The 27,263-nt window shown below is 41.1% G+C and overlaps 1 protein-coding gene across 13 annotated transcripts; it reads left to right on the top strand.

The window, feature by feature from the left end:
* Positions 1–17: 17 nt before the first annotated feature.
* Positions 18–27,263, top strand: ADAT1 (adenosine deaminase tRNA specific 1). 13 transcript variants are annotated; one of them, XM_074582541.1, is made up of 10 exons: positions 18–336; positions 647–838; positions 1,667–1,735; positions 3,436–3,490; positions 4,232–4,362; positions 5,353–5,959; positions 9,736–9,881; positions 12,239–12,338; positions 15,614–15,700; positions 23,529–27,263. In XM_074582541.1, exons 1-10 carry the CDS (start codon positions 309–311, stop codon positions 23,659–23,661), a joined length of 1,548 nt encoding a protein of 515 aa, XP_074438642.1. In that variant the 5' UTR covers positions 18–308; the 3' UTR covers positions 23,662–27,263. The 13 variants fall into 13 exon arrangements, 12 of the variants coding, with proteins under 12 accessions (XP_074438642.1, XP_074438637.1, XP_074438636.1 ...); XM_074582536.1 differs by having other exon boundaries at positions 44–425; XM_074582535.1 differs by having other exon boundaries at positions 68–189.

Genomic DNA, 27,263 nt, shown 5'->3' with positions numbered 1-27,263 from the left:
CGTGTCTCTCTCTGCGCCTGCGCCGCCGCCGCTCCCGGCGGGCCCCGCGCGCGGGGGGGACGGGGGAGGAGCGAGCAGCTGCGCGCGCGCGGGCCGCTTGTCGCTGGGGCGGGTGTGCAGCCGCGGCCACGGGGCTTCGGTTGCCGCCGCCCGGCCCGGCGTGGAGCGGCGGCGCGGTTAACCCGGAGGGTAGGGCCCGAGGGCGGCGTGATGTACGCTTGAGTACTACACAGCGCGTGGCTCGGGGCTGCCCCGGCTGTTGGGGCTCGGCGGTCGCCGGGGCAGTGTGGAGGCCCGGGGGCCTCGGCATGAAGGCGGTGTCGCCCGGCGCCTCAGGTGCGGTGCGGGGCCTGTACGGGCGCGGTGGTGTGGTGCACGCCGTTGGCCGCTGCCTAATGAGAACCCAGCAATCTCACCTGCTCCTGGTGAGAATCCTAAGGATTCTAGCTTTGGTTTTAATTCCTGGCGATTTGGGAAAAAAGGTTTTTATTTTGTATGTTTCTTATAAACAATCCTGCAGGGGTGATGCAGTTAGGCTTTGGACATTGGACTCTGGTAGGGGAAAGTGTCATGCAGATCAAGGCGGTAGGGTTTGAAGAGATGGGGCTTGTTAATCAGTGCTGTGATGGAATCCAATTCTGTTTAGAACCTGCGTTTGCATCGGGAGCCATGTGGTCAGCTGATGAAATTGCCGAGCTGTGTTACCTGCATTATAGGACCAGACTTCCTAAGCAGGGGAAGCCAAATCCAAACAGGGAATGGACTTCACTGGCAGCTGTTGTCAAAGTGGAGTCTGCATTGCGAAGAGAGGTTCTTGCTAGTCCAGGGAACCTGCAGGGTAAGAATGAGTTGGGACCTGGGCGAGAGGGGGGAAGGGGGAGAGGAGATGGCAGTCCTTGATGCTTTTTTCTTTTTTTTTCTCTTTTTTTTGAGATACCTTTTAAAAAGAGCATACACTTCGTATCTCATTTCTGCCTCCACCCAGATTCTTTACTCTTGGTCATTGTAAAAGCTCTTACAGCTTCAGTTTGGAAAGAGACAGTGAAACACTATTCACTGTAACTAAGAAGGTGAAAGCCTGCATTTGGCTGTTCAATAAGTGGCAAAAGTCTAGGCAGGACCTGGATTCCTAATGTAAACCATTGCAAAAGTGTGTTTGGCTACTATTTGAAAGAATCCTAAAGAGGTCTCAGTTCGCTCTCCTTTAACACACTGCATTATTACATTGTGAGTTTGTGTTAGTTCACCATCATCTTCCTTTCCATTACTGGCACTTCCATGTTGTCATGCAGATTATATCCCATGCTTCTTTCTTATGTGTTTGAGGAGTCCCGTGCCAATGTCCACTTTGTGTTGCTTAGCATATCAAGCCTTTGTTAGCACGCCTGTTACAGGAATTGTATACCTTTCCTTTGTGTTGCTTAGCATATCAAGCCTTTGTTAGCACGCCTGTTATGGGAATTGTATACTTTTCCTAGCACTGGTGCTTTTGCCTGTTATGCTCTGTTCTCCAGCTGATACTGTTTCCTTTCTGGAACGTCACATGGCCTGCCTTGCTGTACCTTAGTGTCTACACAATGTTCTGTGTGTTCTTGTATCGGAACGACTGTATGAGAGCAATGTGACTGATGAGAGTTCGCTCAGTTAATGTTGTTTCTTTTTTCAGTAACAAAGGAAGTTGTTGCAATGGGAACTGGAACAAAATGTATTGGACAAAACAAAATGAGAAAAACTGGTAAGTATGGTGTAAAATCCAAGAACTGATAACTAATGCTACCTTCTTTCTTGCTGGTGTCGTAGAATCAATGAAAACGTCCAAGGCATTTTGCTCAGACTTCTGGATTGTAGCTAGAAGCATAAGCCAGACCTCACCTTGCCAAGAAGAAAGGGGCTTAGGCAGCCAGAATGGCTGCCCTGAAAGTTTGCTGCACTTGCTGCCTTAAAGGTGAATAAACTTTCTACGTGGAAGTGTGTAGTTTAGGCCCTGAGTCTGCATACCCAAAGACTTCATAGCTAAAAGCAAAACAAAACATAAGCAAAATAGTTGTGCTTCAGTCACTCATTACAGTCTCATTTTATTGTGATCTGATGCAAGAGATACCACTGCTGAGTTAGGGTAGGGGCGACACCAGAAAGGTACTACCAAGCTTTTTCTCCCTTACCGTATATTCTGTAGCTAAACAGTTTTTTAAGTGTTTGTACAATAAACGTATGGGATAGATGTGTGACTTCCCAGAGCTACCATGTCTTACCATTTATTATAGGGCTTTCCTTGTTTTGCATGTCCATTTTTTTTATTCAAAATGTATCTGTCTCCTCTCCTAGGAGAGGGGAGAAGCCATAATGCTGCAAAGTGACTCAGGAGGAAAAGTGTGAATATGTAGGTACAGGGCTTTCTACGTTCTTTAGCCTCCCAAGGGGGAGTAGAGCAAGGTAGGAGCAAATGGTTTTGCGTGCATCAGTTTTAGGCTGTTCCGTGTTTTGTATAATGTCCTTCATATTGAAGTGAATTCGTGGACCAAAAGAGAATGAACTAAATTCTGTATCTTAGACTTTTGTAGATGTTTCTTGTGATTTAGCCATCTTAGAAGAGTATTATTATAGAAGTTTTTCTGATTAAGAGAATTGTGGTTAAACTGTTGTATTACTTACAATTTAGGTATTAAGAGTCAAAGTAGAAATTTTGACTAGTAAAATGTAAAGCTTGTTCCTCTCTGTTGCTTGTCTTCGGTGATCTTAAGTTTAGAGAATATTTTACTCTTATAATGTTAATTTATTTTTAAATTAACTTGGTTAGTAGGTCATGTTAATGGTTATTGGCTAGAGAACTTTTAAACTTTTAGAACTGTTAAAGAGGACTTTTATCACCTGGCCTTTTATTCTGGAAATATAAGCTGATCTACAGATCCTGTTCCTATAGACACTGCAATAGGGGGACACTGCAGGAAGTTTGAAGATGAGATTTGTAAGTCTGGTAAATATCAGAATTATTTACAAGAAGATAGTTTAAATTGTAGGACATAGTGCAACAAAATACTTCAACCAAAAGCTTAACGAACACTTGAAACTTTCCAGATGTTGTGCTTAATCTGAGAATATCAATATTTACTATTAAGAACAAAGATCAGGAACATTTTGAAGGAAGCCAGTGTTTATTCAACTCAAAGAATCTCACATATCATAAGAGTTAAAATTTGGTATTTAAACAAGTCTCTGACCCGCTACAGGGTGAAGACTTTTATCAGTCACTTGTGTAGGCTGTTGACCTCCTTTTGTAGTAATTGGAAGTTTAAATATCTTGGAGTAACCTAATACCAACGTTAAACCTTCAATTGCTAACAAATCTGGAGAACTGTCACCTGTCAAATTCTGTTTGCTTTGTTCGTCTCCTTTTCAGTAATGATGCTTATTGTTCTCATTTGGTTGTTGCTTTAGGAGACATTCTGAATGACAGTCATGCTGAAGTTGTGGCCAAGAGGAGCTTCCAGAGGTAAGGCGTGAAGTTCACGTACTGTTGTTCAGTGCCACTTGAGGTTGTTGTGATACAAATGGTTTTGACCTACAGCTGAAACAGCCACACTTTGCAGCTTCAGGGAAAGAGACGGTGTTAACTTTTTTTTTTTTTGCGTAGGCAGCCTTTTTTTTCCTTTGCTAGCAGGAGTTTAACCTAATTTTTACATTTCTAGGTGGCGTTAAGGCCCTTTCACAAAAGCTTGTTTCTTCCTTGTTCTTGTAGAGCCTCTGTACGAAGAAGTAGGATCTGATTTCATGTGAAGGCAGTGCTGGTCTGATGACTAGTAAGGGCGGCCTTTTTCTTCCCACATAGCAGTCCTCTTGTTCATGTGGGATAAGCTCGTTCAAGCAACTGAGCCAGGAGAATAGTAATGGTACAGAAACAAGTACATTTCTTGTGGCTTGATGCCACTCAACTGTCTCTCACAGAATCGAATGAGTTGCAGTGCTGGTAAAAATACAGTGTGGGAGGAGGGGACCTTACATATACGATTTGAGGAGATAGTTAATTCCACTGAATCTAACCTGTTGAGGTCTGTTATCAAGGTTCCAATGACGTGTTTGTGTTATGGAGTATGTTGGATGCCATCTGTCTGTGGAAGCGTAACTGACTGGCTGTTCTTAGACTTCATCAGGAAAGAAGAGGCATCTAATTTTTGTTGTTTTCCTATGCATCAAAAATGAAGTGAATGTTTCGTGAAAACTTTCTGCCTAACAGGTATCTTCTCTATCAGATGGGGCTGGCACTTTCCCATCAGCAATGCAGTATCTTTATTCCGGGAACTGAAACTGGGAAATGGAAACTCAAACCAAATATCATCTTTGTTTTCTTCTCCAGTCATACCCCATGTGAGTATGCTGGAGTGAACCAATTTCGTGGCTCCCACTTGTATCTTTCCTGCCCTTTTCCTTTCTTTGGTTTCTCTTTGTCTCTTTGATCTGGAGTGAGAGTGAGGCAGTAACTCATGTTATCAGTATGTGCCCTAAGATGTACTTGACTGATCCTCCACAGACACGTTTGCATTTTATCTCACTGGATGTGATTCATGAGAACTCAGTAAATCCGGAAAATGCTCTTTCTGGTGCTATTTTTTAAAAATACACAAAGATGAGGATCTATTGGCAAAATGTAGACTCTTGGTCTACCGTCTTATCAGATGCCTTGATGTTACCAGAACAAAGAAGTCTAAGCACTTTCAAAATTTGCTTCATTAGTACTTTGCATAGTGAATTAGTTGCTCATACATTTTCATGATTTTGGTGGCATTGCTGGAGTATGCTGTGATGGTTTTCTTCGTTAATGTAGTATGAGAATAGAATCTACATCTTCAAATTTAATATCAAGAATAATTTTCTGACTAACTTTTTCTCACATGCTTGCCAGGCTTCGTTTGCTTTGAACTGAGCTTCAGAATTTTGTTTCTGAGCTTGTTTTAGTGATACAGATTAAAATTTCTATCCTTATTTGATAGGGTTATTCTTTAATTATTCTTTTGAGGTTTGTATTGTTTAGTTAGACCAGACTAGTGTTCCTGTGAGGAAACTTCAGCACTACTTGTAGTCTGTCAAATGCCTTTGACACCTTTTGCTTTATAATTTTTGTTTAATTTTTTTTTAATTATTATTTCTTAAGTAGAATGCAAAATTCAGAATGAAACATATATTAGCTCAAATTTCAATGAAGTCTTATTTATCATTAGAAAGTATGTTGTCATAGGTAGATTTTCCTGAATGCAAGTCTGTGAAAGCCAGTAGTAGCCATAATATGACTGGTGTGATGCGTTCCAATCATGAGAGATGCATTTTTGGCCAGTTTTGATATTACTTCTTTTGTTCTAGGTGGAGATGCTTCTATTATTCCAATTAGTGAATCAGAGAAACGGCTTTCTAAGCCAGTGACTGAAGATGATGCAGCTGGACAATCAGCAGAGTGTAGAAGTAACCATGATCATTTGCATCCAGAAGATAAAAGGAAATCAGAGAAAACGGCAAGTAATCATATGATCAAGAGAATGAAAACAGACAGTGGTGGTTATTTTTCCGTAATCACTGAAGACCTGGCTGTTCAGCAAGTATCTGTGAAACAAGAAGACGAAACAAGTACAAATTCTGCAGAGATGCAAACAGCTAATAAGGAGACTGGCTTAGGGAAACCAAAGGTAGTAGATGTTTATAGAACTGGAGCAAAATGTGTGCCTGGAGAGCTGGATGATGCCCGAATACCTGGGGTAGGGTATCACTGTGTGGGATTATTACGAGTGAAGCCGGGTCGTGGGGACAGAACGTGCTCTATGTCCTGCAGTGATAAACTGGCTCGCTGGAATGTGTTAGGGTGTCAAGGAGCTCTTCTGATGCATTTCCTGCAGTATCCAGTGTATCTGTCAGCAGTTGTAGTGGGGAAGTGCCCGTATAGCCAAGAAGCTATGCGGAGAGCAGTTATTGAAAGGTAAGTGCTCTCCTTTGGAAATCAGGTAGTGTGTGTGGAGACAATGAGTTACGGAAGACAACAGGTGTCATGCAAATACCAGGACTTTGCACCAAAGTCATCTGCAGAAAATGTGAATTTCTGCAAATCCATGTTTTCAGAAAGTAGCCCTGTGTAGTATGGAGTAAAGGTGACTACTGCTGATGAGTCAGACTTGAAGATTCACAAAAGAATTTCCATTAGTTCAGGATCTCCTTGGTTGTCCCTTCACTGAACAGTGAGAAGCTGTTACCCACCTGAGTTTTTCTAGAAGCTTTCCATCAGAAAAAGCAGTTGGAAGGATACAAACTTGGTGTAGTGAAGTTGAATTTTTCTTGCCCTCTTCCTGACTTTTATTTCCTCAAGCAGGCTCAAGAAAAGTTTTAATTGATTTAGTTATCCATACTCCACAAAGTCGTTCTGAATATCTATAGGTTCCTTTTATAGGATTGTGTTGGTGAGCAAAAGCACGTTTTATTTCTTGCAGGACCATTCCTTAAAATTAAATTAAAAAGCCCCCAAATCCATCCATCCTAAAGGCAACTTGACTGAAATGACTCCAAATGAATGCACAGGTAGACTTTTGCACTGTGGAAGGGATGTCTTTCTGGTTGTCCTTACAGATGTTTTTATAACTTAGCCTTAACTGAATTTCTTAGTTCTTTGGAAGCTTTCACTGATTTTTAGACCCTGCTTTCAGACTTACTTTTCAGCAAGTAAAAGGTGCGGTATTTTAAACTTCTTTTGAAGGGAATTGCTGTCTTCCTAAGTTTGGATCCCAACTTAAAATTTTCCAGGAGGTTAATACTGGAGTTATTGCATACGCATACAAGTCCATCCCATGTAAAATTTCAAAATTGTATTGTCAGTCCATTCTCAGCAGAGGTTTTTGAAAACTGCGATTCTAAAGTTTTGACTGTATCGTGTGTTCAGGTGTGCTGCCCAGCCCATGGAAACTGAGTTATAGACATAACGTGGAAATTGCTGTGGAGTGGTAGAGTGCATATAGGTTTAGAAAGATGAATGCTATTTGACAACCAGATTGGAAAAGCATGATTTCATGTCAATGCTTTCTATTAGTGTTAATTGTCACTTTGTTGCTTTTTGAGCAAAACTTAGTGCTTCTGGGACACTTTACGCTTGCATGTAAGCTAGCATCTCTCGTTGGTCTGTTCCACCACTTACATTCGCACTCATTTGGATGCGCGGTGCAAGTTCACCTTTTGTAGTCTGTGCGTTCTGAGGGATGCACTTCAGAATTCTGCCATGCTGACCAACTTGAAAAATTTCTGTGATTAAGTGACTGGCCTGGTAGACAAGGGTAGGACAGTGAATATTGTCTACCTAGACTTCGGTAAGGCTTTTGACACTGCCTCTTGCAAGATCCTTGTAAAGAATCTGTTACAGTATGGGCTGGATGAGCAGACCATGAGGTGGATTGAAAACTAGCTGAATGGCTGAGCCCAGAGCTTGGTGATGATTGGACGAAGTGTAGTTGAAGGTGTAACTAGCCATGTACTAGGTCCAGCCCTGTTTAACATCTTCGTTAATGATCTTGATGATGGCGCAAAGTGCACCGCCAGCAAGTTTGCTGGTGATTTAAAACTGGGAGGAGTGGCTGATAGGCCAGGGCATTGTGCTGCCACCCAGAGGGACCTCGACAGGCTTGAGAAAGGTAGGAACCTCATGAAGTTCAGCAAGGGGAAGTGCGAAGTCCTGCCCCTGGGGAAGGAGCGGCCCCATACACCAATATATGCTGGTAGCTGCCCAGCTGGAAAGCAGCTTTGCAGAAAATTGCCTAGGGGTGCTGCTAAACCCCAAGCTGAACGTGAGCCAGCAGTGTGCCCTGGCAGCACAGAAGGCTAATGGTTTCCTGGGCTGCAGGTCCAGGGAGGTGATCCGTCCCCTGTACTGGTGAGGCTACACCTGGAGTGCTGTGTCCAGTTCGGGGCTGCTCAGTACAAGCGAGACGTGGACATACTGGAGAGAGTCCATCTAAGGGCCTCAAAGATGTTTAAGGGATTGGAGCATGTCTCCTATGAGGAAAGGCTGAGAGAGTGGGACTGTTCGGCCTAGAGAAGAGAAGGCTTGGGGGGATTTTATCCATGTGTATAAATATTTGAAGGGAGGGTGCAAAGAAAATGGAGCCAGGCTGTTTTCATTGGTGCCCAGTGACAGTACAAGAGGCAGTGGGCACACGCTGAAGCACAGGAGGTTGGTTCCCTCTGAACATCAGGAAACACTTTTTCAGTGTGCAGGTGATGGAGCGCTGGCAGAGGTTGCCCAGGTTGTGGAGTCTCCCACCTTGGAGATACTCAAAAGCCATCTGGACACGGTGGTGGGCAACCGGCTGTAGGTGGCCCTGCTCGAGCAGGGAGGGGTTGGACCACATGAGCTCTGGAGGTCCCTTCCCACCTCACCTGTTCTGTGATTTAATGAAGTGGTTCAGGACCCATAGCATGTGACAGCTCGTACTGGTCAGCTGGAAAAAGACCAAGTGTTGTGTTAGAGTGGAAAGGCAAAGCTTATGTGCATTTCCATGGTGGTAAAATTTTGATTGCTTCTTTGATGTAAATTACATCCAAGATTTCCTTTTTCTTCCTGCTGTGAGTAGTAGAGCTGTGTTAACCCAACCTGTCACCTCAGGGAAATTTATGAGAGGAGAAGTGCACTGCTGCTAAATGAGGAAAGTCATCTGCTGTGCACTGGCTTTTTTGCTCCTCAGATCCTTGAGTTCATGAAAACTATCCCAGCAACACAGGGACAGGAAGTGGGTATTTTTTTTTTTTTTTTGCTAGGAAGTTGAATCAGTGCAACAAAGGAATTCGTAAGCATTAGGGGAGAGTAAATGGAACTGGGCAGAGTGGGGGGGGAAGGAGAGCAAGAAAGAAGCTGGGGAGCTGAACCACTCCCTCTAAGAGGCAGTTACTAGACCAGTTCATCTGAAAGGTTTGACTTTGTTTAGTAACTCCTTTTCTCCGTAGCCTTGCATCCTTCTAGGATAGTTATAAAAGAGGTCATAGTATATTAATAGGGGAAACTCTAGCTACTTCTCCAGTGGAGCTTACTGGAAAATCCGTTCCCGTGTAACACGAGACAAGAATTTGCCCAGCCTCATTCACCTTGGGTTGTAAAGTCAGGCACTTCTGCAGACTCACATCTGACAATGTGAACCTCAGTCGTAATTCATTCCTGCTCTATGTAAACATTATGATTATTAAACACGTGCCATTTTTTCCTCCTTATATGATGCTAATCCCATTCGGTGTGTAATGATAATTTAAAGTAACAAAGATGAGATTATACATGGAACTCTTAAGTATATTTTGTATCTTTCTGGTCTTTGATTTTGAACCTTTAGGTCCCTAAAACAGTTTTTAATGTAATATGGTTGACTATGTAAATACTTGATTATTGTTTTTTATTGTGTTTGCAGAAGTATATTACAGTTTTTATCCTGTTTTATCTCCATCGATTATACTAGCTTTTAACTAGACCTTTTTTAAAATCAATTCATCATAGTTTTTTTTTAGGCTGGACAAGGTCTTAATAAACTATGTAGCTTTGTTTTTTTAACAAATACTTTTTTGAAGGGAAAAATGTCCCCAAACCTCCTTGTCTGTCTCTTATAACTCGTGTTCAATTCAGTTCTAACATAAAAGTAACATGTTTTAGATTATGAAGGGAAATTGCACAAAATGGGCTTGTTTGGGAAGACCAGACTTAAAATGACTTGCATTTTTCCATGTTTACTTTAGGTGTCAGCACATCTCGTTTTTACCAGATGGTTTTCTCGCTCAGGAAGTTAAGCTGCTGCAGTCGGATCTTCAGTTTGAACATAGCCGTCAGGCAATTCATGAAGTTCAAACTAACAGCAAAACAAAACTTGTTCCTTGTAGTGCAGGTGAGTTAACTTGGGCTAGGTGCATAACTATACGCAAAAGTCCAAATGGAAATTATGTGGGTTTAGTGGTTTGCTAAAATGGAACATCATTCATTGCCAGTGCTAGAGGCAAAGTGTGACTTACAGCATTAAATTAATTTCAGGCCAGAACTTAATTGTTAATAATTAATAATATCCAGCTGAGCCTCTAGTTCTCTGTAGGGAGTTTTCAGACTGAATAAACACTTTGTTGATGCCATTTAAGAATTTATAATCTAAACAAAGACAGAAAATAACCAGTGAAAGCAAAAGTTCTGAGGGCATTAAGAAAACAAAAATATCAAAAGACTTCCTGTTTCAGTTAGTTTCACATTCTGCTTGGTAATGAAGAGAATACGTGCCATGCTGAGTTATGACTATAATTGCTCCAGAAACCTGTGAGCGTAGAAAGAACGCAGAGTAGTATAGTGTAAAGGTTTAATTGATAAAGGTTTTGGACATTGCATTTTTTGTCATGGCGATGAATGAATATGCAAGTCACGTTGTGACTTAGCAACAGGGGCTCATTTGGGTAAAAAAAACTAGTGGAACTGCCACTGTATATGTATGGTTAAGCAGTTTCTTTAAACTTAGACATGCCTACCTTCTGCTGTTGTGATCTTTTCTGGCTTAACTGGAAGTTATTCTATTACAGTAGAGCTGATGATAAAATAGAATGGAAACAAAGAGTTCCTTAATGGAATTCAGATTCATTACATTGGAGTTATTTACAGGTGCCAGGAAGGAAAAGATTTTGATTCTGTGAGATAAGAAACAAAATCCATCATTGAAAAATTGTGACAGTTCACTTAGCAAAAAAGATCTGAAGTCAACTGTGACTAAATTCCTATGTGTGCCTTTCTTTCTGTACAGTTACTCAGATAATTTTGTTAAATAAAGATGAATGATGCTTTATCACACATTTTTTTGCCTATATGAATTATGCTGGGATGACTTTTTTCTTCTAGAATAGAGGAGTAGAATAAACTGTAAATTCATGACTGTTACACTGAGTATTGAAATATGCTTGATAGAAACATTTCAGCTGGTATTTTTAAAAAGAAAAATGTGTTCCATTTAATATTTTGAAGTTTGTGATAACTATAAAGAAATGAAAGAATAGAAAATGTTTTCATTTTTAAGTAAATTTTTGCCTGCTTGTCGGAATCTTGATATCCTCTGACCAGGTGGTTTTAGATACTCCACACATGGAAGGCTTAATGTTTAATACCAGTTGTATGTATTTAATGTTGTTTGATGTCACACACAGGACTTTAATTATTAGAGTGATACAGCATTATACCTAAGTCACAGCGCAAGGACAATTCACACTTAGCAGAGCATGGCAATTGCAGCATAAAGTTGAATCATAATACAAGTGTGATTAACCTAACTAATCTCCATAATATGCTTTATAATATGTAGCTTTTGAGCCTCTTGAATGGCAAGGTGGTATCATGGAGGAGAGAAGCTGTGAAAATTGTCTTTAGAGTTAATGCATGTGCAGCTATTTTGCCTGTTAGGAACACAGAGAAATGGAAGAACCTGGAGAACAAAAATTATCTCAAGGGAGCAGAAGTTAAAGGCTACGGAGGGACAGATTGAGCATGTTTTTGCTTCTGTTAACGTGCTACTGATGCTTTTAAATCTATAAGGTATGGCATGCAGTTTCAGCATTAGGAAGTTTACAGTCTATGATGGTAATAAGGTTACAAGAATGGGGATAAAGGATGAGGTGGTTGGCACTTGCTATCTCTTCCAACAAATTATTTTTATTTGACTACTAGCTAATAACATTTTTCAAGTAAAGCCTAGAGATACTTGATGTATGTCAGTTATCAAATGTAGCAGACTATTTAGAGTATACAATACACAAATAATAGCACACAATAAATTAATACGGAAAACACAGAATGACTGGTGCAAGTAGCTTAGGGAAGTATTTCATAGCCTTATATGAAAATAAGCTGTCTGACTTGGAAATTTCTTCATTCTTTGGCTGAACAGGATGTACAAAAGAAAGTAGAATCCCCCTAAAAAGGGGAGAATTACAAAGCTGGAGGCCAAATATTTAGAGGCATGGATTCTTGAAGGACATGATTAAGATGAAAGCTCTGTGTGTGTATATAATTTTTTTATTTTTTTTTTAAATTAAACAGAATTTACCTGTTCTTTTAGGTACTGGAATCCTTGCCCTAGAGAGCCATGGTCTTCTTTCTAGTTTGAATTTTTTTTTGGAAGCAGCATAGTATCATGTGACCTCATAGAATGGAAGGAACTGTTAAGTTCTGCTTTGGTGATGAGAGCACCTCCCTTGTTCATAATCCTTTCTTCTACAGCTATCAGTTGGAGTGCGGTCCCTGAGCAGCCTCTGGACGTCACCTCAGATGGCTTCCGGCAGGGAACAACAAAGAAGGCAATTGGGAGCCACCAGAGCAGGTGTGAGAATGTTGTGATATCTGGATGCATGTACGTACTTGTTAGCGTACGTGCCTCTGTCAGCTCGTGTGGTGTGTAGTGCATTGTCAGAGCAGAAAGAAATCAAGGGAGTGGGGGAAAGAGGGGAAAGGTAGGGAATGGGGGAAAAGGAAGAGTCACTGTGTAAGGGAGAGTAGGGGAGCTGGAATGACAAAAGTTGAGTGAGGGTTAACAAGTTTATCCTATTTCTTCTTTGTCGCTATTGATTAAAGAGAGCGTTGTAGACAATGGCGGTAGGGTCTATGATCAGTCCTTAATAAAAGACAACTTAGTTATTGGTGAAGTTAGCAGAATTTTTGCGTTGTATCTTTTGGATTGATGACTGTGAAGGAAATGTGTGTGTTGCAGGTTGTCTTTTTACAGTTTTCTTTTCCTGTAAGAGTCAGGCCAGCAGACCTGGATGTATGATTGCCAAAAGGTGTTGCTTTGAAATGTGACTTTCTGCTTTTAAGTTTGAAAATGTTATGAAACGCTTGCAGCAGATTCCTAACACAAAACATGTTACCTTTCCAATTGTAGTCATGACACTGTGCTCTTTAATAAATGTCATAATCTTCTGTCAACTATTAATGTTTAAAGAAACAGTTACAGATTTTTCTTGTGGTTGAGAGGAATTACTTGTAAATATCTGCTTGTAAACATCACTTGTAAACAATCAAATTTCTCCATCTCTCTACATTTTCCTCAGTTTAGGTGAGGTGACCAAAGTTACCATTGCTCTCTGAAAGTTCAGCTTGGGGGTTAAGGTCAAGTTTTGGTTGTTGGCTGCTTATAATTTCCAATTTACCAGTGGTCGTATTGTTCATTTTTTCCCAGGCTTTCTGGGAGAAAGAAAATAATCCTGACAGTAGTGAATAAAATAAGTGGAGCTTAGACAATTATTGTGGAGAACTCATTCACATGTCTGCAAGTTGCACATTCTGAGCTTATCAAAGTTAGGCCTGAATTGACTGAAGTTTATCCTGGCATATCTTAGTATTTCCAAATTTTCTCCTGGAAAGAAGAGGACCATGAACTTTGTGGTTGTGGCAAGTATTGGTGTCTGGGGTATTGTTAGCACAGGTGACCTGGGTGACTTAGTGTGTGTTTTGAGACAGGCTTTATGCGCATTGTAGAATATCGGTATTCAATATGTGGTGTGTAAGGTATTCCAGAAGACACATGAAAGATCAAACAAACCAACCAACTCCTTTTTCTCAGTGGGCTTTAATTGGTTACGTAGCATTTGTGTATCTGCTCTAAAACTTTAGAGCCATCTGATAGCTGCCAGTTTGCACAAAACTGTAGGAACTTAATTATTACCATAGAATCATTTAGGTTGGAAAAGACCCTTGGGATCATTGAGTCCAACCATCAACTCCACTCTACAAAGTTCTCCCTTACACCATATCCCTTAACACCACATCTAAACGAGTCTTAAACACATCCAGGGATGATGACTCCACCACCTCCTTGGGCAGCCTATTCCAGTGTCTGACCACTCTTTCCGTGAAGAATTTTTTCCTAATGTCCAGCCTAAACCTCCCCTGCTGCAGCCTGAACCCATTCCCTCTTGTTCTATCGCTAATTACCTGTGAGAAGAGACCAGCACCAGCCTCTCTACAGTGTCCTTTCAAGTAGTTGTAGAGAGCGATGAGGTCTCCCCTCAGCCTCCTCTTCCTCAAACTAAACAGTCCCAGCTCCTTCAATTGCTCCTCATCAGATTTATTCTCCAGGCCCTTCACCAGCTTCGTTGCCCTCCTCTGCCCTCGCTCCAGCACCTCGATATCTCTCTCGTATGGAGGTGCCAGAACTGGACACAGTACTCAAGGGGTGGCCTCACCAGTGCTGAACAGGTCTCTCAACACCAGTATTGTTGAGAGATCCTCCTCTCTATTTTATGTGTGTTCAAAATTCACTAAAACATTCAAAAGTTAGTAAAGAGGGCCCACGAGACTGTGTGATGGCAAAGGTCTTGTTTCCTGAAGAAATCAGGATTACAAACATCATCAGGGAATAAGTAAACTGTTCACACTTTTGTGATAAACAGTCACAAAAGGAACTTTTATAATAAAAATAAGGAATTTATAGCCTTATTGGGGGGGGGGTATTTAATAATAAACAGGACTTGTTTTTCTACCCTATTTTTTTCCCCTCAAGGAATCTCAGGGCGATTGGTAGGGTATGTTGTTTGGGGCTTTTCCCCTCCCCCCTCAATATGCTAGATAACACTAAATATCAAGGAAGGTAAAGCTGACTGACTAAAAGGAATTTGTAGGTAGATGTCTGATATGTGCTTTTGTTAATGCTTAGTTAACTAAAACACCAAAACCTACAGTATAAACTTTTGGCAGATTAACATGAAGATGAAATTTTAAAGCATCTTTGCATGCCAATTTTGGGGTTCTTAAAGAACATACTAGCAAAATGGAAAGGGGTTTTGTTTGGTGGCTTTTTCAATGCTTCTGGAAAATCAGTTTGCACATGCTGGAGAACTGAATCAGTCATTGTGAAGACAAATGTATAAAGAGAATGTAATTAAATAAGAGAAAATAGCTGAGGCTTTCAAAACCAAACCTTGCTTTCTAAACAGCTCTTCTGATTGCCTTCTCTTTAGAGGAAGAGAAGGGCTTAAAGCTTAGAGATGCGTATGGTATCTTCAAAAGACTTTTCAAATTTTGACTCACTTTATTTTTTAATGAGCCTCTTTGTTTTAAGTGGCCTGCAGCTGTTGCTGAATGTGTCCTCGTCCCCATTGTGAAAAGGACAGCATTGTTCCAGATATTTCTGATGGTTCTTTTATTAGTTTTGAGTAATACAAAGTTTGCCAGTTTGAACAAGCCTTTGAAGTCTCTCTGTGCTTGTGTGATCAGTTTTGGGACTAGTCCTTCTGTCTCACCCTTGCTGTAGTTGTGGTCTGATGAGGTGCAGTCTCACACGGGTACCAATGTGGGGATGTTAAAACGTTCTCTCTGCAAACTGACAGAGTGTTGGCTGGGACAATGGGGGCAATGCAGCACTTTGTCAATATAATATTTAAAATGAAGCGAAAAGGCAGGTGGACAGCTCAGATGGGGTAGGAAAAGTTAAATTGTGGAGAGCTTTTTACGTTCTTTGGGAAGTGAATATAATTTTTGTTATCAAAAATGTTCAGCTGGGATGTACTACTGTGAGCTGTAAGAGGAAGTGCATTTCTGATTTCTATTTTCAGTCAGAATTTCTGATTTCCTTTTTTTTCTTTTTTTTTTTCCCATCAGATCGAAGATCTGTAAAGTGGAACTCTTCCATACGTTCCAAAAGCTGGTGACAAGTATTTCACAAGAGGATCTACCAGACACTCTCCGGTAAAGACATTTTCATTATATTTAGAAGAGTGAATTTATCTTAATGAAACTCAAGAATACTGTGATGATACCAGAATCTGCTCATGAATCTCACTTTAGATAAGTTCATTGTTAAAATTTGATACTTGGAAAAATATGGCATGTGCATGATGGGTTAGGAAGACTCTTTTTGGTCTTTTTAATCACCTCCCTGGAGAAATAGCTACTGCATCTCATGTGTTAATGACAGACAGAAGAAATTGCAAGTGGTTTGTTTATTTGGAGTTAAGGTAGGAGTCTGGGACAGCTGGTCTCTTCTGAAGGCTTGCTGCTTTTCAAAAGGGTAAACTCTGTTTCTGATCAGTGGAGCCTTGTCTTTCTCTGGTGCTTGATCTGGTGTCTATTGGACACCTCTGTAAGCCTCTTCAACTTGCTATCTTGGTAGAAAACTCTACACTTTCATTTTTTTTCCTCAGTTACAGTGGTCGTGTTTGAAAGTGGTGGTGGACAGCTGGGGAAGGAGGAGTGGAGAGGGAGATGAGAGGAGGAAGTAGTATCATTTTTGAAAATGGAAGCTGTTAGATCAGCTGCCTGCAGCACGGTACCCTTGATGGCTTTCAAACCCCCCCATCCCAAAATTGCCATGGCGTTATTGATATCTGGTTGGTGTTTAGTAATTCTATCAAATGCCACTTCTTTGCTTCACAAGAGGAAAGAGTTTGAGTTAAAAAAAAAAGAAATTTTTTTCTTTTTTTTTTCTTTAGGAAAGTCTAGGCTAAATTTTTTTTCATCTAAGTGTATGATGGAGTAAGAGCTAGTAAGGTGAAATAGTGTGTTGGGCCCTTTCTGCAATGCATGTATTATGTAGATGGAGACTTTCTGGACAGAAGAGAAAGAAGCTTTTGCCTGAGGAAGGCGTACTTGGAGGTTCCTTTTACATTATTAGAAACAAGTTTGGTTTATCAGACTGGAGTTTCTTGCGGTAACCATCCAGTCTGTCACTTCACTACATGCATTACGTAATTGGTGGCATTCCAGCCCAAATAGCTACTACAGAGCAGGGCATAGTTTCATATATACAGAAACTTAGCTCTTGCTCTGTCTTAGAGATTCTGAGAGATGTAGAAGGTTCCAAATCCAGTGCCTTGGAAGGTTTATTTTATTCTAGACTATTTCCAGGTATGATTTCACCAGCTCTGGGGATGCAGTTATACCAGCTGTTGCTAATTTAACTGGTTGTCGCTGCTGATGGGGTGGTCCTGCAGCAGTCTCTGCTGCTACTTGCTGTAGATTCCTGTTTTCTCCCTTCTATCAGTAGCACTTCTCCAACCCTATGGTAAGCCAGTTCAACTAGCTAATGTGGCAGAAAACAATTTCCTTGTCTTCTATGTTTTCTATTGAATTAATGAGCTGAATTGGCTCCTGGAAAGCTAATACAGATAAAAAAAATCCATGCAGAGGAAGTAGGAGGTATGTGTGGCTCAAAGCAGGGGAGATAGGCCATTACTGCCTTTCATGGTACCGAGACATTTAATGAGATGAACTTAGACAAAGCAAGCGCACCCTGGTTCTTTAATTATTGGATCTTGCTTGCTTTTGAGTTTTTTGAATTAAAGACTGCAGTTACCTTCTGTGTCTGTAGAAGTGTCTCATAACTATTTTAAAGTTCTGATGTCAATATGAGTCATGCTATTGCTGAAATGGTTTCAACTGATTCTATAACTGGAGATACACTTTCTCCTTAAGTCAGTTTTAAATATAGAATTATTAACCTCTTTTGGGTGGGAGTTTGTCCTCACTTGTTTAGCCGTCGTAATTTCCTCAGAGTGTGAGCCTGGTGCGTTGTTGGGTAGGTGACTCATTGTGCTGATCATGTGCTGCTTGTGTAAAGTCACTTCACCTCAGGGCTTTTCTAGACTCCAGTGGCTTTGTAATTTCCTTTGACTTTTTTGTCCTCTACTGTTTTTCTGTCTGGGTTTCTCCTGACAAAGTCCAGCTGATTTGCAGATGTGGCATCATTTTTAGGCTGCACAAACTCTATACAGTAGAGGTGCTAGCTCACCAGTCATCCAGTTGCTTTCCTTTTGAAGTCTTTGTTTATCCTACTCTTCGCTTAAAAAGCAAAATAAAAAATGTTTTTGTATTCCTGTTTCCTTCTTCTTTTTCCCTTTCTACGCAATATTCTGGTACCTCTTCTTCCTTTCCTCCTTGTAGACTGAATTTGATTGGACTTCAGATAAGAAATCCCACACTCTCAAATTGTTTCCTCTAAACTCTTGTGGATTTAACTGTTTAGGATTTTCTTCCTATTCAAATGCATCTTGTTATCTCCTCCCACAAATGTTGGCTCTAGTGCTATACTGTCACCCAGTTTCCTTTTCCCACTTTGCCCCTAAGTTCCTGCCTTGCCTCTTCTAGTCCACTTTTTGGTCTCTTGCCTCCCATCCCTTCTGCTCCATCAAGGGAATCTCATTCTGTATTCCTTTCAAACTGGCTGAGCAGCTTGTCTTGGTAGTTGTAGGGTATATTAGGACACGGATCATTCTTTACGTAACCCTTCCTTCATCAACTGTTGTCCGCTGTCAGACCTAGGATACGGGGGCAGTTAAAGCTTCACGTGGAACAAGTATACTGATTCTGATCGTCTTTTTTCTTCTTTCCTGTGTCTGAAGCTGCTTCTTCTGTTTTTTGTGCCTGCCTTTCTCTTTCATCCTTCACTTCTCTCCAAAGGATCAGTGTGGGCACTGTTAAATTGGAACAGGTGGAGAGCCTACCAGGGGCAGAGCTGTGGTGGCTCTCCTAAAAGGCACATTTAGGAATTTGTAGTGGTGTAGCTTAGCTAAGATGCTAAGTGTAACATTCAGCAGTTGTTTTTTCAGGATTTAGCTTATTTGCTTTCAGCTGAGACTGTGAGACAGTGGCGGTGTTTGTCTGGCATTATCTAAATGCCACGAAGAACCAGATAATGCAGTATTGTGCTGTCCCAGCTTTTTCTTCCTTTCTGACAAATTCTATGATCTCTGTCTTCTGTGCCTTAGTTAAATTCTCACTCATCTCTCTAGCTAATCTATCTAAAATGTTGTTTCTTTATAACCTCTTACCTCCACCTGCCGTACTTCATCCTCTTTTGTTGACTCCCTCTCACATTGTTTTTTGTAAATGTTTTGAAATTACTCATACATAAATTCACTTTTTTTTCTTTTTTGTGTTTTCTATGCTCACTGTAAAAGGAATGATGGCACACTGTTGGGCAGTGTTGTGCCATTGTTAATGTGAATTGTTGTGTAACAGTCTCTGCAGTATTATTATTGTTTGCAGATCACTTGGTGGTAATATGGCAAAGGAAGTTTTTTGCATTGTTGTGGGTTTGTTTTGTGGTGTGTGGGTTTTTTTTTTTTTTTCCCCCCCCTGCTGGTAGAAAAAAGACATGCCTCGTTCATCACCCGAGGAAGTGAAACCCTTCTTTTGTCATACAGTGGCATCCACGTACTGTCCCCTGGCATTGCTGTTTGTGCAAGGTGTGTCTGGCCGTGCAACCCTTTGTTTCAATCTCGGAGACTCTTTGTAACATAAACCTGCCCCCAGTTTCATGCTGGGCTTGTTAAACGGATGACTGATCCTCTTTATTCTTAAATTGTAATTGGGAGCCATCACAATTACGATTGTTTTCTTCCAATTTCCCATTCAGTCTGCGGTATGGATGTTTCCAGTTCCTGTGACACCTAATGGGAGGAGTTGGGCTGTGGTACAGAGGAGTGCAAGGACTTTCAGATGGCTTTAAGATCTAAATATCTAGACTGAAGTATAGAATCTTTGCTTGGGCTTCATGTTTAAGACTTTTTGCCCATGTTCGCTTGTGAAAAACAAAAGGATTCTGACAGGCGACCACTAAGTGTTTCCTGCTGGAGTGACTGAGGATGATAGTAAGTGTCAGCCTAAGGGAAGTCACTGTCATGGAAGAGGTGTAGTTTCACTGTTACTGCTGTTCTCCAATTACAAAAACACCAACCACATTTGGCAAGAATTTTGTTGCAATTTTCTGGTCCCTTTTCAATTTTCTTTTTAAAGTTTGTACATTAAACAATTCCTATGATGATCCTACCCCGCTGCATAGTGGCCTGCGGGACAGTTAGCTCCTCTGATCTAACTAAAAATCTTTTCTATGCTGCACATCACAGATGCTTGTTAGGTCTTTGAAGAGCCTTTTATTAAGTAGTATTTTCTGCCCCATGAAAATACTTTCCGCCATAATTATCTCAAGACTTGATCTTTATTTTTTAACCATTTACTGTATTGAGCTTACACACCTTTTCCTCTGTGTGATTCATTTTTTTCCACATCTCGGATGACATTGGAAAAAGCCACAAAGCTCACATTCTAATTTTTCACTAATGTTTTGAAAATCTGATCTCCCAAGCTAGACACAGCAATGCAGTAACAGTCTTCCAAATGCTGCAAAACCTTACGTTACTGTTAAAACTTGTATTTGAGTGGAACTCAGTCCCTGAGTTAGCTCGCTCTGTGACTTTGTCCTCTATCGTCTTAACAATTGGTGTCAATTACAGAGTTTTGCCTGCAATGACTGCATTTTATCTGAAGCATTGAAGAAGATACTAATAGAAGAAGATACTAACAGAAGAAGATACTAACAGAATGAGGCCAAGTGTGGTTTCCTGGCCCCCTATCACTATAGATTCACATCAGATTTGTATATATTGAGGATCTGTGGGCTCTTGCCCTCTTAGATGTGATTCATTAGTTTTTGTATAAGAGTAATGTTTTGGTTGATGCCTTATGCTTATGTCAACATTTTTCATGTGTGGTATGTCTGTAATCTCAAAAGTGCATTATGGGGTGAATGTGAATGTTTGAAACTGAATATAGGGTTAAAGGTAGGGTTTGTGGCTGAGAATGAAGTATTGCAGCAGTGTATCCCTCTTCTTTGGGGGCTGCTTTGCTTGTGAGCCCATTTCTGCTCAGCTTTGCACGTGGCTGAGCACACAAATATTCTCAAGCATGATGGTGATTTGGGTAAGGCTTTTTCCAAGAGCGTGATACTTTTCAGAATGAAATCTGTGGATCACCTCTCACGTCTCTGGCGCACAGCCATTGGAATCACTCTGTGTCTCTCTCACACAATAGCATAAGGGCAAGATTGAAACAGTAAAAGGAAACACAAAAGGAATGTAGTCAGGCAAACCTGGATAGGCTGGAGATCTTATGATTGTACTGGACTTTGCCTGGGGCAGCAAACTAGTTGTTCACTTCTGCCAAAAAAATGTCACAGGTTCTTCATTACTAAAGCTCAGAGCCTTAATGGCCCAACCAAAACTGAGATACAGTCAGATCATGTGAGGTTTTTGGGGGATGTTAATGTGCTTTGAATTGGAAGGCATTTTTCCTGTATGTATGTTGAAAATTTATTAGAAGCTTAGTGCAGACGTTGAGCATGAATTAAATAAATCTATTTGATTTTGGCAGCTATTTGAGGAAGCTGTTTAAAATGCAACTTTCTGTTGCATCTGCTGTTAAATCCTGTAGTGATGTTGTCTGCTTGGAGAGTGAGACCCCAGGAGGCTGTGGTCACGTGTGCTCTTGGAGCTGCTGCAAGAGTGAAAATACTGAGCTGCCCCTTGCTGTCTGTCTGCTTTTGTGCTAGCTATGTTTTCCCTTACTGTCTACTGTAACAGGTTCCAAACAAAGGTCTGTTGGAGTAATCTAGGTTAGAAAAATCCCATATGTGTTCTAGTTAAATTGAATCAGACGGCCGGATACGAGCTGAAGAGCTTTTGAATTGCCAGCAGGTTTAGGAAAGAAAAAGAGCAAAATTTAGCAAGTAAGAAATGAAGAACAGCTAGGCATTGGAGTCTTTCTCTTGGCTTAGTGGCAGGTAGAATACATCTATCAGGATCTATCTATGTGCATCCACAACAAATGCAAGGGAACACCCTTAACAAGATTGAGGCAGTCCAAAAATCTGTGTTGTATAATTCTTTTTTGATCTGTGACCTCCTAAGTAGAAGTAGCTGTGTTTTGAAGATGTAAACAGCATCTGATATTAGTTATTCTATGATAAAGGACAAGTATAAGTGATTAGATGCATTTATAGTGAAGAAGGGCAGGGTCAAAATCTTAAACAAGTATGTCAGACCTACTTCTAGCGGTGCAAGAAGCACGCTAGCATGAGATAATTTCTTCACAAAGCATGATTCGGTCATATGACCTTGAGTGTAAGCATGCATGTTGCTCCCTAGAGAATGGTTTTGAGGTGGATGAGAAGGTGCAGGTGGTTTGTACCGTGTCTGAGGTACATGTTGGAGTTCCTGACAGAGGAACAGCTTGCTTATGCTAGAGATTTGGAGTTGGTTGTGGTGGGTTGACCTTCGCCCTTCTTAGACCTGTGTTGTTTCCTGAATGCTGCTTATGCAGGTAGTTGCTGGTCTTTTGCCTGTTCAGTGATGCTCCTAAACCACGATCCACCATTAATGGGGGTTCTGTGACTGTTCCACTGGCCAGGTGGAGTGGAGTTGCAGTGAGCCCTTTTGTGGAACTTTCCAGAACAGCTCAGAGGTTAGTTACAGACTTCAGTCACAGAGTTTGATTAATGTGAAAGAGGTAAAGACAGCAAAATGGATTAGCTGTGACAAGGGTGCAGGCAGGTTTGTAAGAGGGTGTAACATCTCCCATGTTCAGCAATGGCATAGACAGGTTTTCCACGCTTGCACTATTGAATCTAAGGTCTGCAGGATAGAGAATATCTCACAGCTTGCTATGCATGTCACAGTGTTCTAGAAATACATTTATAGCTGAATGCCTGAAATACAGCTTCTGATGGTCTGCTGTTACGTTTGTTGGGGGTTCTTTTGGGGGGTGGTGGTAGTGGTGATAAATATTGCCTTTGAGCATGAAAGCCTGTTCTGGAAGGTTCTGCAGAGGTTCTCAGACTTTTTAGGTTAGGGTTCCTGTAGTAGTTTGGCTCTTCCTCTTTCTCGACAAAGGTCATATTGCCTATGATCTTCCCTTCGTATTGGGTCGAATCTATAAACATGTGCCACATGCGGCTGACAGACTGTTTGGCAAAGGGAGACGAAAGAGGCTGGGAAAGGAAAGCAAGGAAAGGAAAAAAGTCTTGATGAAATTGTCTTAGAGGCACTCGTGTTCAGATACTGTAGACCTGAATTTCCCTGTTTTGAAAATCAATGGTATAAGGCAGTCAGCAGAGTGACCAATGTTTCTGCTGAGATTGTGGGGAGCAGGTGCTACGTGAGGAGGGGGAACGGAGTACCAGAACTGCTGAGTCTCTTTTGCTTTAGGAAGAAGATTAAAAAAAAAACATTTCCTCCTTTGTCTCACTCTTCCCCCTTATTTTATGTTGGAAAAGAAGAACTATTCTGTTCGTCCTTGGCCCCTTCCTTTCCAGACAACAATCCTATCCATTCTTCTAGCAAAATAAGGCTACTTCTACCCAATTCAAAGCACCTCTCTCTAGCCACGTTTTCTGCTTTGCTTCAACATTTTTTGCTATCGTGGGAGTTTTTTGTAACCTATATTCACACAGTCAGACACTGACACCTCTGTCTCTGGAGGAGAGTGTGCATGAAGCATGGTAGAGGAGGTGATTTGCTTGCTTTTGTAAGACTGCTGACAGTGTCTGCATACACGAGCTTCAGGGCCTGGGCCTCTCCAAGTCTCCCTAGAACCTCAAGAGAATTTCACTTAGTAGCATGAAAGAGCTCATAAGGCATCATCATGTTCTTAGATGTTTGATTGGGGTGGGTTTTTTTTATTTTGTGACATTACATCCAATAGGGTAATAGAAATGTTTTTGTTGTTGTGCATTTTCTGTCAGGATGAAGACTCTAGAAACCTACGGGGACTACAAGGAAGCTGCATTAAATTATCAAGAAGCCTGGAAAGTGCTGCGTAGCCAAGCCCTGCCGGGTTGGGTCAAGAATGCCAAGGAATACCTGCAGTTCACATGAGAATACATGTGGCTATGTAAATCCAGCAATAAGCCCCGGTGCACAGCAGATACCTCTGCAGTTCAAGGGCCAGGAAGAGATATCCTCTAGTTTATGTGCTGTAAGGAGACAGCAGCGAAAAGGAAAGCAATTTAGAGAAGTCTTTGTTTTGATTGAGTTGAAGTCCCCTTTTTATTGAAATACAGGAAAGGATCATTGCATGATACCGTATACCTCCAAAAGAAAAGCAGCAGTGATGTGCTATCCTCTGTTATCTGAGGATATGATCTGTACTTCCTTTGCAATGGACTATGGCTGAATATCAGCTGAAATTGAAGCAGTGCTGTGGAAGAAATGCTGTCATCGTAAAATTTTAGTGCTGCTTTTTTCTTCCACTCTTCATAATGTTATGGTTGGTTTTGTGTTGCTGGGACAACCCTAATGTATAGTAAGTAATATTTTTATAATTCTTGGCTCTCCTTGTCTGGTGCCTAGAAGAATTTTCTGTGTCCCCCAGCCTCAATGCTTCTAACTGGAAATACTAGTCCTGCTAAAGGGTCTTTTTTCTGGGAGTCCTTTGTATAAGCTTCCATTTTCCTAAATACAGCCGAAGCAGAAGAGTGCTGGGGAGAAGGCTGTGTCAAATGATATCGCGCACATCTCTTGTAATTTCAGGAATTTGCTGGATACCCCTTCAACTGCTTTGCTTCTGTGGGCAGGAAAGAAACCTCCTGAATTACGCGGTTCAAACCTGTCAATACTGTGTAATTCTAGGCAAACATTTACGTACTTTTCAGTGTTTCAACCACTGCCCATCCCCCTGTCCCCCCTGTGATACATGGTTAATTAAAAGCAGGGATGCCTTTAGCCATTTATGTCACCGTTTCCTGGCAAGTGTTCGTTAATAGCCTGGCAAAGGTGGAAATGCTCTGGGGGGTTCTGGAAGGAGTCTCTGGCAGTTTTTGCCTTTATGCTGTATTACCAAATAACATCTGCATGGCAAAACAGCCGATATTGAAAGCTGGGGGAAAGCAGCGGGTAATTCTCCTTAAACTTTCCGTTTATTGCTTTCTGTGAGTAAGTTCAGGACTATGTAACTGCTAGTGAGCACACTCGCTTTTTGAACTTTTTCTATTGTATACTACAAATCATAAAATATTTGGACAAGGCAATGGCAGGATGAAAGAAGTGGATAATTTAGAACTTAAGAATTCTTTAGTGATTGAGTTTTCTCTTCTTTGGTACCTTACTATAGTTTTGGATTTGAAAAACGGGCACAGTGGTTCTCCGAACAGCCTCTACAGTCAACCTACTGAGCTACAGACGGGACTGAGCAGTACATATCATGTTGCATTCTAAGAATTGATTACAGCAAATCGTTTTACTTCACACTTGGATTGACTTGTCAAACAAGAATAGCTCTCTCTTACTTGTCGAAGAAGTAACAAAGAACTTAAATTCTGTGCGTATAAGCCTGTCCTCTCAAATCCAGCACTAACATGCAGAAAGACCAGTTGTATTGGTGAGGGGGGAAGTTGTACACGTTTGTAGAGGGCAGGGGATTATGGAGAACAGAGACTTGCGTGAGTCATCAGAGGATGAAAAATGGCCAGATGCCGTTGCGGATGGGATACAGGGTGAACTGCTGAAGAGGAAATGGTAGCAGTTACTGTAATTGAGCAAATAGCATTCCAAGGGCAGACTCCTGTAGTGTACCAAAACGGACAGCCAGTAAATTTCCAGGCTCCTGAAATTTACCTTTGTCCTTCCCTGAAATCCTGCAGAAACTATACCTTAATGCACCTAGTTTCCCTTTGTTAATCAAAAAGGTCTGTAGTGAACCTGCCGACCAGACTGGAATGTTCCCATTTCCTATCTGGCTGCAATATTAAAACGGGTTACATAAGGCTGGTTGTTCTGTAGTCTTGGCAGCAGACTGCTTTTCAGATGAGCAGTTATATGATGTAAATTCTTTTAACTCTTTTCTAAAATTTGAGCCTGGCTGCTAGGAGAGATTGTTCCTGGTCAGATTTTCCTGGCATTTGTAAAATACTTGTGACCTGCAGACTGCTGCTTTCTGCTGCTTGTCAGGTTTAAAACTAATAGTTTTAGAGGTGCTGAACACTGGTGTTAAACCTCACATTTTGGATGGAGTTGAGGTCATCCTTAAGCCCAGAGTGAGTCAATGAATATGCGAAGAGAGGGAAGGAGATAAAACAAAGCAGCATTTAAAAGGCTGTGCGGGGCTAAGCCTGCAGGATCTTATACTCAATGGGTAGCATTTCTGGGACTGAAAATAAGTATTTAAACGCTGCATCTGTTTAATTCCAAAATGACAGGAATGGTTAATGGGGACAACCAAACAATTGGTGATGGGAGCAGCAGAGCATGACGGCACTGAAATTCCCAAGGCATGTGTAAAATGCTCTCCAAGAGCATATTTATATTGTCCAGGTTGGTCCTTGACTTTCCCAAACTAATATGGGGACCAATGGTCCCCATTTAACCGAACAAAGAAAGTGTAATCCTTATTTTGAGTGGGATGTCTTTAACAGCTTCAATATTAGAGAAATCATTCTGTCTTCAATCACAGTAAGAAGGCAGGGCACACCACCTGCTTATCTTCAAGGAAGTCAAAACCAGAGCATAGGAACAAGTGTTTTTATTCAAGCGTAGCAGTAAACTGTCTGAGCTGGAGGCTGCACTTCCATGAGACAACATGCTAGTGTTCCACTGCCTTTGAAAAAGCAAGGTTTTGATCTTCGCAGTGTGCTTGCACTGCTCACCTTACACAGGCTGGAGCACTAATGGATTTTGGTATGTTCAGAGTAAATTGAAGACTATTTAAATTACTGTCTTTGTAGATAGTACAAAGTTTATAAAGTGAGCCCAAAACAAGGTGTAGCTTTTCACTAGGAGTTAAATCATCTTTGCAGGAAGCCCAGTAAGCGCTAGAGGAAAGGAAGAGGTAGGGCTGTGCTGCGGAGGACAGAAAGAGGTAGAGCCAGGCTTCCTTGCACTTGTTACAAGCATTAGCTGGGTATGAAACCATACCTGGAGAAAATGCTGGAGGCGTGATTATGGAAATGAAGTGTGAGTTACTTCTGGGAAGCTACTGTTGGTAAGGAAGAAAGAAGTGTGTTGGGGTAAAATTGGGAGCCAAATGTAGTTGAGGGGCCCAGCAGTTCTTTCTCTCAAAGCATAACCATCCCAAGAATTTGATAATGTCATTATGAAAATAAGAGGGTTGCAGCGGTGGTTTACAGGTGGAAGCAAGAAAGACCATCTAAATTCATCTAGTACTGGTTTGGTTATATCAGAGATGTCATTTCAAGTTAGCTTAAAGATAGGTGATGTAGAAGTGTTGCTGTGGGAATACTGAGGTATTTCTTTGTTTCCTGTTCAGTGTGTAACTTGAAATGCCTTCCCAGTCCTGCAGGGTTAACAGAAAGTGAAGATCATGTGGGACCCAAATGCCTTTCATAACTTTACAAGAGCGACTCTATTATCATCTAAGGGGCCGCATTTCATCTGTGTGTTTCAAAAGGAAACCTTTTGATGTTTTATTGCCATTTTGAGCGCATCTGCAGATGTAAAGTAAAGTTACTGCTGTAGAACACTTA

This window comes from Larus michahellis, chromosome 4, assembly GCF_964199755.1.
Source record: "Larus michahellis chromosome 4, bLarMic1.1, whole genome shotgun sequence".
In the NCBI taxonomy this organism is placed as follows: Eukaryota; Metazoa; Chordata; class Aves; order Charadriiformes; family Laridae; genus Larus; species Larus michahellis.
This window is presented reverse-complemented; position numbering and strand designations above follow the sequence as displayed.